Source organism: Neovison vison, chromosome 6 (assembly GCF_020171115.1).
Source record: "Neovison vison isolate M4711 chromosome 6, ASM_NN_V1, whole genome shotgun sequence".
Taxonomy (NCBI): Eukaryota; Metazoa; Chordata; class Mammalia; order Carnivora; family Mustelidae; genus Neogale; species Neogale vison.
In genome coordinates, this window is record NC_058096.1 from 49441155 (window position 1) to 49458482 (window position 17328).

The window sequence follows — 17328 nt, forward strand, 5'->3', positions numbered from 1 at the left end:
GATTATTGTAATATATAGCTGTGGATTCTGTATGTGGCTATGCGGGGAGTCCAATTAAAGTTACTTCAATCACATCTTCAGTCTTGGAACAGAAGCTTCCTCTCTTCCATAGTCAATCTGTAAAGTGCTATTTGTGTCTATTGTTCTTCCTCATTTTTTTCATAATTCAATCTCTACAGAGACTATTCTCTTTTGCTTCTTATTTGTTTTCTTGGTGTCATTATTATTCTGAAAGGATTTTAGTGGGGAGAAAACAGAAAATGTTCTGAGTCTCTGTATATTGCAAGTATAGTTTCCAATCTATTGTGCCTTACTCAGATAAGAAATGGTATAAAAAAATTTCTCCTAACCCCTATGCAAAACCATTTTACATGATTGTGTGCAACATTATAAATTTTCCTTACAGTTCCTATTTTCATACATTTCATCACACCAAAATCTTCTTGCTATCAAAACTTTATTTCTGTTACTTTGAGTCCCTTAATATTACTGGTCATTAAAACAATAGTTATAAAATATATTCAAATAGTCTAATAAAATGTTTTAACTTCTTTTAAAGCTGATAAAAAAATATTGTTTACTAGAAATATATTAATTGGGGAGGGTATGTGCTATGGTGAGAAAAAATTATAATAAAAGGAATCAAACTTGAAATACATTATTAACCTTAGTTTTACTTAATTTCTATACTGAAAAAATTATGGAAAGCTGGCTACAGAAAGATTTCAGAATTTTTGCTATTTTATGTTCAAAATTACAGTGAAAAGAAATCATAAAGACAATGACAGCTTACCTTGAAATGGGATCTTAACATACTTTGTCGTGAACTAAAGGAAACATAAAAAAGCAAAAAATGAGTTACCGCTCAATATGTTACTATTCAAAATTTTCAGTTTTTTTTGTTTTTTGTTTTCTTCTTTTTCAAACCACAAGCATGTATTCAAAGTCTATACTAAAAGTGCTCAAGGGGCGCCTGGCTTGCTCAGTCCATAGAGCATGCAACTCTTAATCTTGGGGTTGTGAGTTCAAGCCCCACATTAGGTGTACAAATAATTTTTTTTAGATGTACAAATAAATTTAAATTTTATTTTAAAATAAAATATTTTAAAAAAGTGTTTAAGCCTTTTTAAAAATAAGCCAAGAAAATGTCTCACTGTAAAGACTTAGCTGGGGTTTTCTTGGTAAAGACCTAATTTTATTGAAGAACCCTGAGCATATAATTTAACTCTCAATATGTTCATTTATTAAAAACCAGTAAGACTTTACTTAATATATCTTTTATAAATGTTTCCTGAATATTATGGAAGGTAAAAGACAAAGTCCCAAGAAACTGCCAAGAGAACCCCAAGGTGTCAGTGACTTTGGTAAATAAACCACAAAACAGGGTTTGATTCTTGGCTTTGTTGACATTCCCAGCATTCATCTTTCCATGTTACAAATTCACTTCTGACTGAAAGTGCAGCACAGTTTTTGTTCTTTCTGGTCCTTCTGTGCCAGGACACTAATTTTCTCTAGGAATTTTTGTATATATCTGACCTTAAACTGCTTTTATAACAAATTTTCAAGGTCATAGAGCACCTAAAATCTTAAATGTTCCATCTAAAATAGGCTTTTAAATTCATTTTTCCAGTAATGTCAAAATGAATTCATGGCTACTTATTTATTCTTCAGTTGGGTTTCTCTTCTGATCAATACATTTATGAAATTGTTTACCACATCAGGGGTATAGTCTGTGAGCACAAAACAAAATTTAAAATGGTCTTGGTACATGGCTACATAAATTAACTACCAACAGAATTCCAAATAAGTAGCAAACAATGTCCAGTGAAACCATAGGATTATTGTGACTCATTTCTTTTTCCAATTTAAAAATTATTTCATATTGCAGTTTAATACATATAAAATTCATATTTCAGAGTCTAAGTCAGCCACTAAAGCAAAATTCAGCCAGAAGTCCATATGAATTAAAAGTTGAGTTTGGGATTCAAATCCTGTCTCTACCACTTATACACAAAGTAAGTAGGTAAATTTAGGTTAATTACTGAGCCTAAATTCAATAAGCTCTTATCTAAAGCTGAAATCTTTCAAAAGGAACTATTATCATTAGACACTAACATCTGATTAAGTATATTATCTAATTTAGTCAAATGCACCTTATTATTCTGTCACTTTCACACAACTGCTATATATATTTGGTGTATATTTTCCCTTGCCAAATTATGAACATATTTACTAAGTCTTTAATCTTATAAAATATATCTCATCAAATGTAAATAATTAGTTACAGAAAATGAGTATAAGGAATTTTGCTTTTGAGATTTTATAGACAGTACTACAAAATTATGAACTAGAATAGTGTATCTATATATCTTGGCCTCTACTTTGTCATTATTTTCTCATTCTTCCACACTAAGTATTCTTGTCCTATATCAAATCTTTCAGCTAGGATCTGATAATTATTTTTATCTTTGTGTGATGACTAAGCCAACATGTAACCTCTCCCAAAGGCAAAGCCCTATTCCCAGCAAAAACTTAATCCCCAGTTAGGAAGATAAGACAGATAATTTTGTGAGAGTAAGATAAACCCAGTTCTCTGAAATCATACCATACCTATTTTATAACTTCTTAAAAATGGCCAGTACAGTTCTCTGAACACAATGTTTACTTAATAATCAACTGCCCTACTATCAACAAAGCTGAGAAACCAAAAAATGAAGTGTTTACATATATTGCAGCATTCTCTACACTAAAAAAAAAAAATAGTAAAGGTCCAACTATAAAAAAATGAGCTCTAATTTATGTAAATAGCTTCCCAATATAGGTATTTTTTAGTTTAGCTAAAATGAAACTATCATGAGAGTAAAAACAGTATCTCCAGTCAATCTACAACGACACATTAGTAGAGACTCATTAAATATCTGGAAAATGACTGAGTTTAATTCTCTTACTTACTCCCCCACAAAAAAGTTCTTTCATTTCTCTGTTACAAAACATTATGAACTGTGTCTGAAAAAGGAATATATTAGAAGTCTTTTGGATCCTTGAAAGTTTTAAGACTTTTACCTTTTTCTCTCCCCTTTTCATGTTAATCATTGTTTTTATATGTTAAATTTGCTTATGCTCTCTCCTTAGTAACATATTGTTTTAATATTTACAGAATTCCTCTCAGTCTTTCTTCATATACACATATTTTACCTGTATATATTTGCTTTGATTTACTAAATCACTTTCCTTTAATTAGACATTTAAGTTTTTATTTCAATTATAAGAATTGTTCCAACAAACATGAAACAAATTTTGAAAACCTACTTTATGACATTTATTGAATATCTGCACTCCCCTACTACTTCTAATAGTAAATATTGGGGCAACCGAAATGTTTCAACAGGACAACCCAAGTACCCCAAAATAGATATATGAACTAACTTAATAATGGTAAGTTACAAAACAACATATATGTCATATACTTCTGCTTTAAACATAATATGCATATCTAATATGAAGAATATGGAATGATACTGACAGCAGAGTTTATGTCAAATATTTCTGGATAAGCAAGATTATAGATATTCTTTAAATTTTTCTTACAATAAAATAGTTTCTTTACTCAATTATAATTTTTTGTTTGGTCTTATTTTTTGCCCACAAGTCCACCTAAGTATGATATACAGTTAATAACATTAACTAATAAAAACCCACTGCTGAATATTTATGTTGGATTGTCTCCACTGACTACTCAATTATTATCATATATTTATATTGTTTAGCTTTTCACCATTACAAACAAAAGAAGAAAAAATGATTAAACTGAATCTAAAATAAAAAAGTAAAACGGGAGGCGAAGGGAGAAACATTATAAAAAGTGAATGAAATTCCTTAAAAGAAAATAAAGTGTAAAACCATCCCAGGCATGCCCAAATCATTAATATCTAAAAGCTACTGATCAGAGAATATTAAACAAAATTGCTCTTGTGTTTTCAATCAAAGCAATTTTAACTATATTACAAGCTGCCATTATTTGTAGATCCCAGATTTTGCTGTTTGTATACATGAATTAGGCCATCCTCCCGCATAGTCACCAAGTAGACATCTACTTTATGTCTTAAATCATGTGCCTTCCCTGTGAAGTCTTCCGGGATTCCTCCAGACAGATATTCCCATATGCACCCTTCTTGTACATATTTCCATTTAACATTTTATCATAATGTAAATATCTATTTATGTGTCTGTCTCTTCCATTAGACTACAAATTCCATGAAAGGAGAGTGTATGTCTTACCATTTTATTTTTCTCGGCCCTATCCCTAACATACTGACATATTAATAAAACTTTTGGGAGAATACCTGAGTTATAATCTGACATGGTCAATGCAATTCAACTAGCATTTCACATGCTTATTTAGGATTGAACCATTTATGGAAGGTGTAAAAGCAAATAAAAGCATGGCTCTTCACCACAAGAAGCTTAAAGGCCAATGGAGAAGTTCAGGCAAAAATATAAACAATTATAAACCCACAGAATAAATCTTACAACAGATGTACAAACAAAGTGCTCTAAGTATACAGTAAAGGGAGAAGTTAGTTCTGGCTAGAAGAGAGGAATCAGGAAAGGTTTCCTGGAAGAGGAAATATTTCAGATAAGCCTAAAAGGATGGTTAGAATTTTAACAGCAGAAATAGTAAGAAAATACAGAGACGTGAGTAAAATCCAGTCTAGGAATTACTCCTGGAGATCTTTAAAGAAATTTAGGAATTTGAAGAACTCAGTTTACAATTTAAAGCAGCAAAATGGGATTTCTTCTTTTTGCTCTCAACTATACCCTGAATAAAAATTGACTTTACCACCAAGTAAGTTTAAGAACTCAATGAGTATCAATACTGCATATTATCTTTTTCATACATGATCTTCATTAGAAAAAAAAAAAAAAAGAATAGCTGGGTCAAAGATATAATTTTAGGATGTTCCCTTATGATTTTCGGATTTCCTCCAGTTAAGGTCATGTCTCAAAGTAGGTATAATGACATATTCAAAGTGTCCCATATAAAATTAATCTCAATTCCATTTTCATTTGTATTTTAAAAAAAGACAATCTGTAAATGTCTTGTCCATAATCCAAAACTGAAAAAACAAAAACAAATTAAATATACTTACTGTAACACAACCTTTAGAAGCTCCTTTTATTTTACCAATATAAACAGAAGTAAATATAAAATCCAGTTGCAGGTCCATCTCATTACTAGGTATAATACAGGAGATGTTTTCCATGACAGGATTATATGGACATAATTCAGATGAAGCCTAACAGGAATAAATTATAAAATGCATATAACCCTAAATATTAGACAAATGCTGACAATGATTTTCAAAGTCAAATACTTCTTTAAATTGCTATTAATGAATTTGTGAAAGATTTTATACTGTTCTTGTAAAGAAATCATTATCTATAATTTTTTTCTTAAAAAGCATATGATTTACCTTAAAAAACTACTCCTAATAATTGAATCTTAAATTAATTACATAGGCCTAAGCTCTAGAAATATATCTTCCTCTGCATCAAAGCCATAATTTCAAACTTAATATTCCCTAATAGGTTTTATTCAATTTTAGCTCAACAGAAATATATTAAGATTTATATAGTACCTTAGTACGAAATGAGTTTCTAAATATATTATCTCTTTTAATCACAACCACCCTGTGAAGTAGTTTGGGTTCTGGTTTTTTTTTTCCATTTCATAAGTAAAACTAATAGATGTTTCGATTGGTTAAGTGACTTGCAAAGGTCATGAAGTTGGTGTGAAGCAACATTAAGTCAAATACAGGTTTCTACCTGCAGGTCAAGGGTTATTTCAACCATGTAAAATTGTTTCATACACCATGATGATGCTCTTAGGTAATGCACTTGAAGGCATGTAAGTGCCGAAAACCCATCTGTTATATCAAATCTATATGTTTTACTCTATGTTCTATGTCTGAAAATAACTAACCAGTTGCCCAAAACCTCAAAAATTATACCACTTTCACTCAAACAACTATAGAACTCTGCTTTTAAATTACAATACACTATTGGGAAGTATTAGCAGCAGCTGTTTCCTACAATCTCTTCTGAACTTTAAACTGCTTTCAAATGACTTTTTCAACTCCACATTTGGCTAGCCTTTGTGCACTATTCCCCTTTAACCCTAAGATCACTAACAACCAAATAAATGACCACTACAGCAACTACGCACGTGTACTTACTCTTCTTCTACCTCTACAAAATGTGATTAATCCTCATGTGAAACTTGTAGCACCCATTATTCTTAACCCAGCTCACAATGCCATTTATCTGCCTAATAAAAAATCTTTATCATTATCTTTTATTGCTCACTCTAAAATTCTTCTTATCCCTTAAAGAACAGATAACAAATCAACTACAGGGACTCTAATCAGTCAGACTAATAACTGTGTGTGTGTTTTAAGAGCTTCCTAAAAATGGCCAACCCATGTTTCTCATAACTTCATTTAAAACTGGAAACAAGGAAATGTGTAGAGATGTTAAGGTATGCTGCCCTAGAGGTCTTAGTAGGTCTTCACATTATTTTCTGCCTGAGTTGTAATCATATTCCATCAGTTCTACAAAAAGTGTTATTTTCTTACGATATGATCATTCATGCTGCATTATGAATTTACATGCTTCCCAGGAAACTATAATTCATTGAGACACTTGAACTCATTATCAATAATGACATGATTTTTATTACCAATACAACTAAGACATCAAGTAGGCTACTGGCCCAATCAAGCAAAAATGGTTACATTTTAACAAAATTTCCCAAGACAGATGCTAAGCTGATCTCTATATAGAGCACCAAGGCAATAAAAACACCAGTGAAACAATAATCAGACCACCATATTTTTTTTATAGAACTGACCCAATTCTTCATCACACCTTAGAGAATAACAGCTTCTGACATTATTAAAAAATAAACCAACAAAAGTTTTACCATAATCCTACACTGGTGGTCACTGATAATCATTTCTTTAAAATAGGATAATAAAAGGATGATAATAAGAATACTGACAATAAATGATTTGAACCTCACCTTAGAGCTATACTTCCTAAAGTACTATGTCAAAACACAACTGGCTGACATTAAGCCAACAAGGCACTTCCATTTGTTATCTTCTTTAAGAAGGAAAAGACAAAGGACTTACCAAACTGCTAGGTTTGTGACACCATTCTAAATGCTTTCATATGTTATTTTCTTTAATACTCAAAATAATTTTGTGAGGTAGATATATCAACCTCATTTAACATATAAGTTAACTGAGATTTAAAGAAGTGACTTGCCCAAATGACAGAGGTGAGATTTGAACACAGGTCTGTGATCTCCAGAAACCATGTTCTTTCCTCTACATAATCCTACCTTAATTGCATGTAAGGAAAAGGAATAAGTCCAGGTAGCCACACTACTGGAAGACCGGACAGATAAATATGGGAAACTGTTCAATTCTAGGAAATGTTTTGATAAAGTAGTTAAATGTCTAATCAGAATCATTTTTTAAAAAAAGAAAAAGTATTCAAGTCATAGAATATTTAGACTGAAAAAATATAAATGACGAAAAAAAATTCTTTCACTTCAATAAAATTACATATTTTCAAATGAATATGAAAATTATCTCAAATTTAAACTAGGAATATCTATAATTTTTATTATAATATTCTGCTTGATGAAAGAAACAGTTGTTAGTCAGTAGTGCATATTTCACTGCTAATTATGAGAAAGCAGAAATAAATTACCTGTACAGATTCACATGTAATCAATGGAAGTTCTGACAATGCTGATTCAGAAGTATTATTTTCATTAGTGATGACATGGTCTTGCTTAGGTTGTAATTTGAGAATTTCTGAACTTTTATGTTCAACAGGTCCTTCTTCATCACTGGAAACAACAACTAAAAAGAAACAATTGTTTTTTAAATGTGTCACAATAAACACACATCAAAAAGAAAACTTTCTAATTCATGCAATATACCTTTAATAATCCCATTAAAATTTAATCATCTAACTTTGTCCAACTTAGAAGCTGGACTATCATTCATTATCTGATTTATACTAGTTATATACAATATTTCCATATCAGTGCTATTGTTTAGCAGTTACTTCCAACCTTACTTTCTGGAGGATGAAGATATTTAAAAATGGATAAAGCCATGAGAAAGAACTTAGGGAAAAGTTCTGGCGAGAATAATAAAAATGTGTTGTTCCAGCACTCTGAACTGTACTTAAAAAATTAAATTTAAGATTAAAATTTTTAGGGCGCCTGGGTGGCTCAGTGGGTTAAGCCGCTGCCTTCGGCTCAGGTCATGATCTCGGGGTCCTGGGATCAAGTCCCGCATCGGGCTCTCTGCTCAGCAGGGAGCCTGCTTCCTCCTCCTTCTCTCTCTACCTGCCTCTCTGCCTACTTGTAATCTCTCTCTGTCAAATAAATAAATAAAATCTTTAAAAAAAAAAAAGATTAAAATTTTTAAAAATAAATTGTACTTTAATGCTTGTTACATTAGTTGCTTCCAGGAGGAAGCAGTGGATGCCTGAAAAGATTTGGGAAACTATTCACTGTGTATCCATCAAAACCTTTTTTTTTTTTTCCCCAATTTATTTATTTTCAGAAAAACAGTATTCATTATTTTTTCACCACACCCAGTGCTCCATGCAAGCTGTGCCCTCTATAATACCCACCACCTGATACCCCAACCTCCCACCCCCCCGCCACTTCAAACCCCTCAGACTGTTTTTCAGAGTCCATAGTCTCTCATGGTTCACCTCCCCTTCCAATTTACCCAAATTCCCTTCTCCTCTCTAACGCCCCTTGTCCTCCATGCTATTGGTTATGCTCCACAAATGAGTGAAACCATATGATAATTGACTCTCTCTGCTTGACTTATTTCACTCAGCATAATCTCTTCCAGTCCCGTCCATGTTGCTACAAAAGTTGGATATTCATCCTTTCTGATGGAGGCATAATACTCCATAGTGTATATGGACCACATCTTCCTTATCCATTCATCCGTTGAAGGGCATCTTGGTTCTTTCCATAGTTTGGCGACTGTGGCCATTGCTGCTATAAACATTGGGGTACAGATGGCCCTTCTTTTCACGACATCTGTATCTTTGGGGTAAATACCCAGGAGTGCAATTGCAGGGTCATAGGGAAGCTCTATTTTTAATTTCTTGAGGAATCTCCACACTGTTCTCCAAAGAGGCTGCACCAACTTGCATTCCCACCAACAGTGTAAGAGGGTTCCCCTTTCTCCACATCCTCTCCAACACATGTTGTTTCCTGTTTTGTTAATTTTGGCCATTCTAACTGGTGTAAGGTGATATCTCAATGTGGTTTTAATTTGAATCTCCCTGAGGGCTAATGATGATAAACATTTTTTCATGTGTCTGATAGCCATTTGTATGTCTTGATTGGAGAAGTGTCTGTTCATATCTTCTGCCCATTTTTTGATGTGTTTGTCTGTTTCGTGTGGGTTGAGTTTGAGGAGTTCATTATAGATCCTGGATATCAACCTTTTGTCTGTACTGTCATTTGCAAATATCTTCTCCCATTCCGTGGGTTGCCTCTTTGTTTTTTTGACTGTTTCCTTTGCTGTGCAGAAGCTTTTGATTTGCAAAACCTTTTTTTGTACCATGTGAGTGTATCAAATACTTGAACTTTAATTAAATCAAAATTAATGATAATTATTATATAGCACCTAAACTCTGCACTTCAACTTCATCAACCAAAATGTCAATAATAATGGCTCTTCTGGAATCCTTTTTAAAAACTACTGAGATGAGGGACTCCTGGGTGGCTCAGTTGATTCAGCGCCCAAGTATTGGTTTGGGCTCAGTTCATGATCTCCTGGGTCATGGTATTGAGCATCTCAGCACATGCCCAGAGGGGAGTCTGCTTGAAGAGTCTCTCCCTCTGCCCCTCCCCCAACATGTGTGTACGCATGTGTGAGCATGCTCTCTCTCTAAAATCAATAAGCAGATCTTTAAAAAAAATTACTGAGATAAATTATAGTTCACAATTCTAAAAAAAAAAAAAAAAAACCAAAAAACAAAAACCCTACTTCCAAGTAAACTGTATTGTTTACCTAAATCATTATTACAAAATTTATAAACAAAGTCCCAAAACCCCAAGTTTTCTTTTCCTCAAGTTAATATATTCCACAAGGACGTCATAAACAGCTAACTCCTCAGCAAAATTTGAGAAGTAAAATAAAACAACTAAGTAAAGCAGAGAAAATTTAAAAACATTATTATCCTACTGTTACTTACTTGGTTCAACTGATATCAGAGATTGGTTCCCCTCACTGTGTTCACTTAAAACGGACTTTTCTATTGCATTCAACTCATCCTTCTCAAGCAGGGTAGAATTCCCCAAAGTATCAGTGGAAATAGAGCTCTCAAAAGTTTCAGTGGTTGAACAGTCAGAGGTACTTTTGGGAGCAGCACTCAAAGCCAACTCCTGACTATTAAGTAAGGATAGTTTAGCAATATCCGTTTCTACAGGTTCAGGTGTAATTTCTTCAAGCACTTTTGAGTCTTGATGATAGTTTTCACTTGGCTTCTCAAATTCAGCAGATGCTGCTGAGTCATTTTCTTGTATTTTCTGAACATAAATGCATACAGAAAATTAGCATTAGTCAGATTTGGCTAAAGAATTTTTTAAAGTTTAAATTCTTAAAGGAGAATATAAAAGTAAAAATATCATTTCTATAACAAAGGAATAGGAAACTACATAATTATATTATATTACTATTGCCAGGGTCTCCCAAGTAAAAAGACAGAATTTGGTCTGTCTGATCAGACATCCAAACATTTTTTTAAATGCTGTGATGTGGAATTCCCATATTTACAAGTGGTTCAGATGGTCTCCCACAACCTAGTCAACTTTAGAATAAGAAAAATGTTTTTTACAGTTTTATTTTGTAAAAGTAATAAAGCTAAATGACATCATGTGACTTTATCAACAAAAGCAAAAAAGTAAAAACTTAAGAGGCTAACAATTTGAAAAAACTATCAAATAAATCACTGCCTTCACATCTCTATCACCATTTAAATCTAAACCTGTAACTCAAAGTTCCTGAAAAGTCCTTAAAAGGCCTTGTGAATTAAAGGGAGTAAAAAAATTCTCTTCTTTTACTTTTATTAGCTGTTCACTAAGTTTTGAAAATAGTGTGCATTAATAAGTATGGTAATTCTTCACTTTCAACAAATTCCCTAAATCCTAAGTAGAGTCTTAAAGAAGTTGGTAAGTAAATTACTACTAATAAAAGAAATCTGGTAATAATTTTACTCAGTGTGTGAAAAAGCAATTGCCTGGACAGTATGAATGGAGCATTAATAAAATCTGGTTAAAATAAGGGAAAATAAAAGAGAGCAAGTCCACCAGATATCTACCAAAGTAAGAAGTGCTATCAGAGAAGAGTACTTTTAACTTTACTTGTTCATAACATCTGAAATTTGTTTCAATAGCTATAGTACTAAAAAACATTTACGTTATTTTTCAAAAATCAGAGAATCAAAAAAATAGGCAAAGAATAGAAAGAAATCTAAAGATAAAAACAGATTGTTATAAGAACATCATTTGGTCACAGTCAATTCATTTTTGTCATAGAATAAATTATTTCATATGATATCTAAATACCTCTACTTACTATCTGTTCTGCTGACTCATACAAAGCAGAAGTAGAATTATGAGAACCAGGCAAATTACTTCTAAGCCTTTTTTTTCTCTTCCTGGAAGTCAGGGCAGGTTCCACTTTTGAATCAGAAAATGTATCATCCTTATTTCTGCTCCCATCTTCAAGATGATCACAACCTCTACTTCCACTACTGAGCTCTTAAAAAATAAAAGAAACAAAAATATGGCCAAAAAGTACGGAAAGAATCCCTTTTAAAAGAGCTCAGATAAACATCATCAAAATTGCTGTACAACTTCCAAAACTAATCTAAAAAAAATTCACCATTACACTTTCATACTGATATGGATGAATGTAAAGAAATACCCTATTTTAAGTTGCCTACACAAAGTAAATGTTCATTGTACAATAAATACAAAGTGAGGAAAATATATATAAAAGGAGTATTCTTTAGTAACCAAAGCAAAACAAACTATATTTTTCCTTTTCCTACAATTACATTTGATTGTAATACAAAAAGAGGGGGAACTGACAATAAAATTTAGAAAATTCACATTTTAAAACATCTTGATAATTCATTGTGATTTTAGTAATTAGTTGTCTTTTTAAAATTTAAATGTTATATACATGTATGTATTTTTTTAAGTGAAAAGAGACAGTACTTATGAGTATTAATCACTGCTCTTTTAAAAGGAGCCAAGGGGAAAAAAAATAAAAATAAAAAAAATAAGTAAAAGGAGCCAAGAGACACCTGGGTGGCTCGGTAGGTTAAGCATCTGCCTTCAGCTCAGGTCATGACTTCAGATTGAGTAACATTGGGCTCCTTGCTCAGTAGCAAGCCTGCTTCTCCCTCAGCCTGCTGCTCCCCCTGCTTGTTCTTTCTCTCTCTCTCTCTCTGACAAATAAATAAAATCTTTAAAAATATGAATGAATGAATGAATGAATGAATGAATGAAGGCAAAACATTTAACCTCAACAGCAGAATATAATATGTGATCATTCACAAAGCTATCAATTTAATTCAGTTTCTTCTATTTAAAAATCAAGATCTCATTTTAAGTATCCAATAAATATACTCCCCTACAGATAAAGAAATGTTCCCTTCTGTAAATCAACAAACCATTATTTAAAACCTATGTCAATTATTACTAAAAATGCTTAGTATTTTAGTTATCAAATATATGTACTATACAAAAACACCTTCCAAAAGGTTCTACCTTACTAACTAAAGTTCATCCTGAATTCTATTGCTTTCTGAATCTACATACTCAAAGTATATGTAAACAGAGTTCCAAGGCAGCTTCTTAGAATTTATAACTTATAATTCATGTGACACTTACTGGCCTGACCTCTCTGTTCACTCAAAATTCTTCAGTACTACCCACCTTCTCTTCAAACTGTTCTTGCCCTTATTCTTGCTGCATAGACACCTAATAACTGGCATTCACAGTATCTCTTATCATTCTTTAAAAGGCAGGCATTGGTCAGGATTGAGAGCAAAATGCCAAGATGGTCAACAGTCTTCCAATTTCCAAAGAAAATACTCTTTGCTCTCTCCCCCAGAAAAATAAAATATCCTCCTAAACATAGTATTTTGAAAAGCACAATTGCTTTTTTTTTGTGGGGCGGGGGCGGGGGGGTAAACTTTGTAAATTGGAAAGGGAGTCAAATACAATTTCTACATTTTCTACATATAACTTCTATATCAAACTACATTTTCTAAACATAAATACTACAGCAAAAAGACTGAGGAAATGAAAGGGGCTTGAGAAAAACCCTATTATACAGGAGTTTTCGCTCAAACAGTTTATTTGCTTTTCAAACATCAGCCAAAACTATCTCATGGAAAATAAGAATAAGTTAGATAAGGCTTGGCATTATAAAAATAGGATTCTACCTACATAATATATACAATTTAACTCACACATTTTACTATATGTAAAATTAAAGAAATGACAAATTCTTGTAAACTAAAGAATATTAAATATTTCCAATACAGGGTGCCTGGGTGGCTCAATCAGTACAGCATATGACTCTTGATCTTGGGATTGTGAGTTTGAGCCCTAAGTTAGGTATAGAAATTACTTAAAAATAAAATCTTTAAAATACAGTGTGTGTGTATGTTTGTATAGTACCAATATATTATTTTCATAAAAGCAAATTCTATAAGGCAAACAGTATACTACAAAAGAATGGTACACTTGGAGTTGAATTCAGAATTCCCATTAATTTATGGGCTTATGTTAAAAAACTAGTATGGGTTTTTTTAACTGATGGTACATAAGTGGCTCAGTCAGCTAAGTGTCCAAATCTTGATTCTGGCTCAGGGTCATGAGACTGAGACCCACATCAGGCACTAGGCATGCAGCCCACTTAAGATTCTCTTTCTCTCTTTCTCCCCCTATTTGTTCTCTCTCTCAAAAAAAACTTTTTGATAAAAAATAAATATTAAAAAAGACTCTCCTTCTCCCTTTTCTCCTCCCCCTTTCCCTCTCTAAAAAACAAACAAAACAAAAACTGGTATTGGACACAAATACCCATAAGATGGAAACAAGTTTCCATCTTATGGTGAGTGAGTTTCAATCAAGTTTCAATAGCTACTTTTCTTAAAAAAACTTTCTCTCTGAAGAGAACCTCAGGGGTACTAAAGAACTATAAAGTGTTTTTGTTTTTTTTTAATCATGCATTTTTTCCCCTGCTATGTCTAAAATTCCACTGTGACTTTGAAGTAATACTGAAAGGTAGAAATCAGAAGCTTTTTATTCAACTATTCCTATTCTATCCAAGAAAACAGTAAAATGTGAGGGTTTACCAATGGTGTCTAGAAAGTATGTGAATGGAGACCACTTGTCCAAATACTTTTTATTTGGTTATTAATGAGAATATTTTGGGGAAAAGTACAATTCATAAGAAAATAAATGTCTTTCAATATGTGTAGCTAGTGCTTAGTGACCAATTGAAAGATTACATCTACAGTTACAATGTTTTCTCTACATTGCCCTTGTAAGAATTGAAGCTGGTTATTAGTCTAGTTTCTTTTTAAGATTTCCTCTTCTATGAAAAAAAGCTACTAGGGGCACCTGGGTGGCTCAGTGGGTTAAAGCCTCTGCCTTCGGCTCAGGTCATGATCCCAGGGTCCTGGATCGAGCCCTGTGTCAGGCTCTCTGCTCAGCGGGGAGTCTGCTTCCCCCACCCCCTGCCTGCCTCTCTGCCTACCTGTGATCTCTGTCAAATAAATAAATAAAATCTTTTTTTTAAAAAAAGGCTACTAAAAATTATAAATAACTGTGTTTCAAATAAAGTACAAAGAATTTTTGCATAGTGTCATTAAAAAAATCTTTTCTAGTGAATAATTTATAAAATCATTCAGAAAACAAAATATCTCAACTAGTTTCAAGTAATCAGTAATCCAAGAGACCCCTAAAGATGTTAGTTGCACATCTGACTAATGTAGTAAACTGTTTTGGTGCGAATTTTTGTAAAATTATTTTAAAATCTTAAAAGAAAGACAAAAAGGAGAAAAGAGGTCAATTCATTAACCCTACATGCAAGGAGGCCTAAAAAGAATTTTCAGAAGTCTGGGATGTATTTACCTTTAAATTTGCTAATAGTGGCTTGTACTGGCATCCTCCTAGAGTTGAGAGAAATTCTAATGAATAAAGAATGTATGTCATAGGAGGATAGACAGTGGGAAGCTAAGAATAATAATCGAGTTAGCAGCGATATGAATTACCAGACATATCCATGAAAACAACACTTACAAATAGCTAAACTAACGTTCTAAGTGTATAGCTGTATATCCAGCCCCAACAATAACAACAAAAAGAAATAATATTAAAATTTAACTTATAGATTCAGTAAATAAATCTAGAAATGTATACCATAGTGTACAAATAACAAATTTAGCAATTTTCTTTGTGTTGCTAAATGTACCTCCCTCTACTTTCACAAATCCTTTAAATGTAAGATTAAATAAAGTTAACCATAACTTAAAAATTATTAGAAATGCAAAAGATAAAAATTCAAATGAGAACAAATTTTCAAGGTTCACAAACCTTTAGGTTGAGCATCAGACATTACAAGAGAAATGCCATCGTCTCTTTGCTTTTCTTTAGTGTGTGAAGCCTGCTTTGCATAATTATTATCTACTGTCTTACTTGATTGGGAACCCCTGCAAAAGAAAATATTATATTCAACTCTTCTATATACAAATGAATTAAGAAGCCAGTTGACTTATATTCAAGATAAAAATCCAGTTTTACAGGTTACATATACAGTCGCATATAGCGGCATATATAATCTGCACAGAAGAAAGAATATTGAACTAAGATTTGAGAAGTAAGTTCTCATCCCTATTTTACCATTAAATTCTCCCTATTCTTTTGTGGGGAAAAAAAAATATGGACACCATGGGATTAGGCACATGCAAAATGAGCAAAAGAATGATACAGGTATTAAATACATCAAAGAGGTTTAAAAAGTAAAAATTCCATGAAGAGAAGTACATGATAAGCACATCTATATGTAATCAAAAAATAACCCAAAGGGAATTGTTTATATGTTTCAAGCATGGTTCACATATCAAAAATTAAGTACAAAATAAAGTTTGGAGTAATAAATTTTACCCTCAGAAGGAATAATTTATATTATTAGGTACCCATTAAATATATGAAATAGAAGGTTGTATGAAAAACAAGTTTTGATATAATGAGCACAATATTACTATAAATGAAAACTTAATACAATATTAGTAAGGTATTTCAGCACCCCACTTTGAGCAATGGATAAACCATCCAGACCAAAAAAAAAAAAAAAAAATCAAGAAAACGTTGGACTAAAACCATACATTAGACTAACTAGACTGAACATGCATCTATAGAACATGCCATCCAATAACACCAAAATACATAATTCTTCTCAAATGTTTACAGAACCATAATCATATGATTATGAATTATTAATCATATGATTATGAATTATTAATCATATGATATACCACAAAAAAGTCTTAGCAAGTTTAATAAGATTGAAACTATCTTTAGCACAAAACTATCTTTAAGCACAAAAAAATATTAAACTAAAAATCAGTAACAGGAAAAAGCTAGAATATTCAAAAATATATGTAGATTAAACAATATGCTCCTGAACAAGTTGTCAAAGAAAAAAGCAAAAAGGAAATCAAAAGATACCTTGAAGCAAATAAAAATTTAAGTACAACATATCAAAGCTTACTGAATACTGCAAAAAACAATTCTAAGAAGGAAATCTGTAGTGATAAATGCCTACATTAAGAAACAAAAACTCCAATAAACAACCTTGCTTTACACCTCATGAAACTAAAAAAAGAACTAAGGCCAAAGTTAGCAGAAAGAAGGAAATAAAGATCAGAGCAGAAATAAGAAAAACAATAGAAAAGATCAAAATTTCTTCTGTTAATTCTTGTTAATTTTGGGTGGCTTAGGTGGTTAAGCATCCGACTGTTGGTTTTAGCTCAGGTCATGATTTCATGGGTCATAAGATCAAGTCCCACACTGGGCTCCATGCTCAGTGGGGAATCTGTCTGAGATTCTCTCCCTTGCCGCCTCCCCGCCTTGAGCATACACTCTCTCTCAAAAAATAAATCTTTAAAAATACATATTAAAAAAAGAAGATC

General features: G+C 32.2%; 1 protein-coding gene across 4 annotated transcripts in view; it reads right to left on the bottom strand.

Moving 5' to 3' along the window:
- Positions 1 to 17328, bottom strand: part of SENP7 (SUMO specific peptidase 7) — a 163121-nt gene that overhangs the window by 37522 nt on the left and 108271 nt on the right. For all 4 annotated transcript variants that reach the window (XM_044251267.1, XM_044251266.1, XM_044251265.1 and 1 more), the window contains 6 exons: positions 15731 to 15846; positions 11691 to 11875; positions 10309 to 10642; positions 7780 to 7934; positions 5151 to 5297; positions 794 to 827 (listed from right to left, as the gene is read on the bottom strand). In XM_044251267.1, coding sequence (XP_044107202.1) covers positions 794 to 827; positions 5151 to 5297; positions 7780 to 7934; positions 10309 to 10642; positions 11691 to 11875; positions 15731 to 15846 — 971 coding nt within the window. The remainder of the gene's footprint in view (positions 1 to 793; positions 828 to 5150; positions 5298 to 7779; positions 7935 to 10308; positions 10643 to 11690; positions 11876 to 15730; positions 15847 to 17328) is intronic.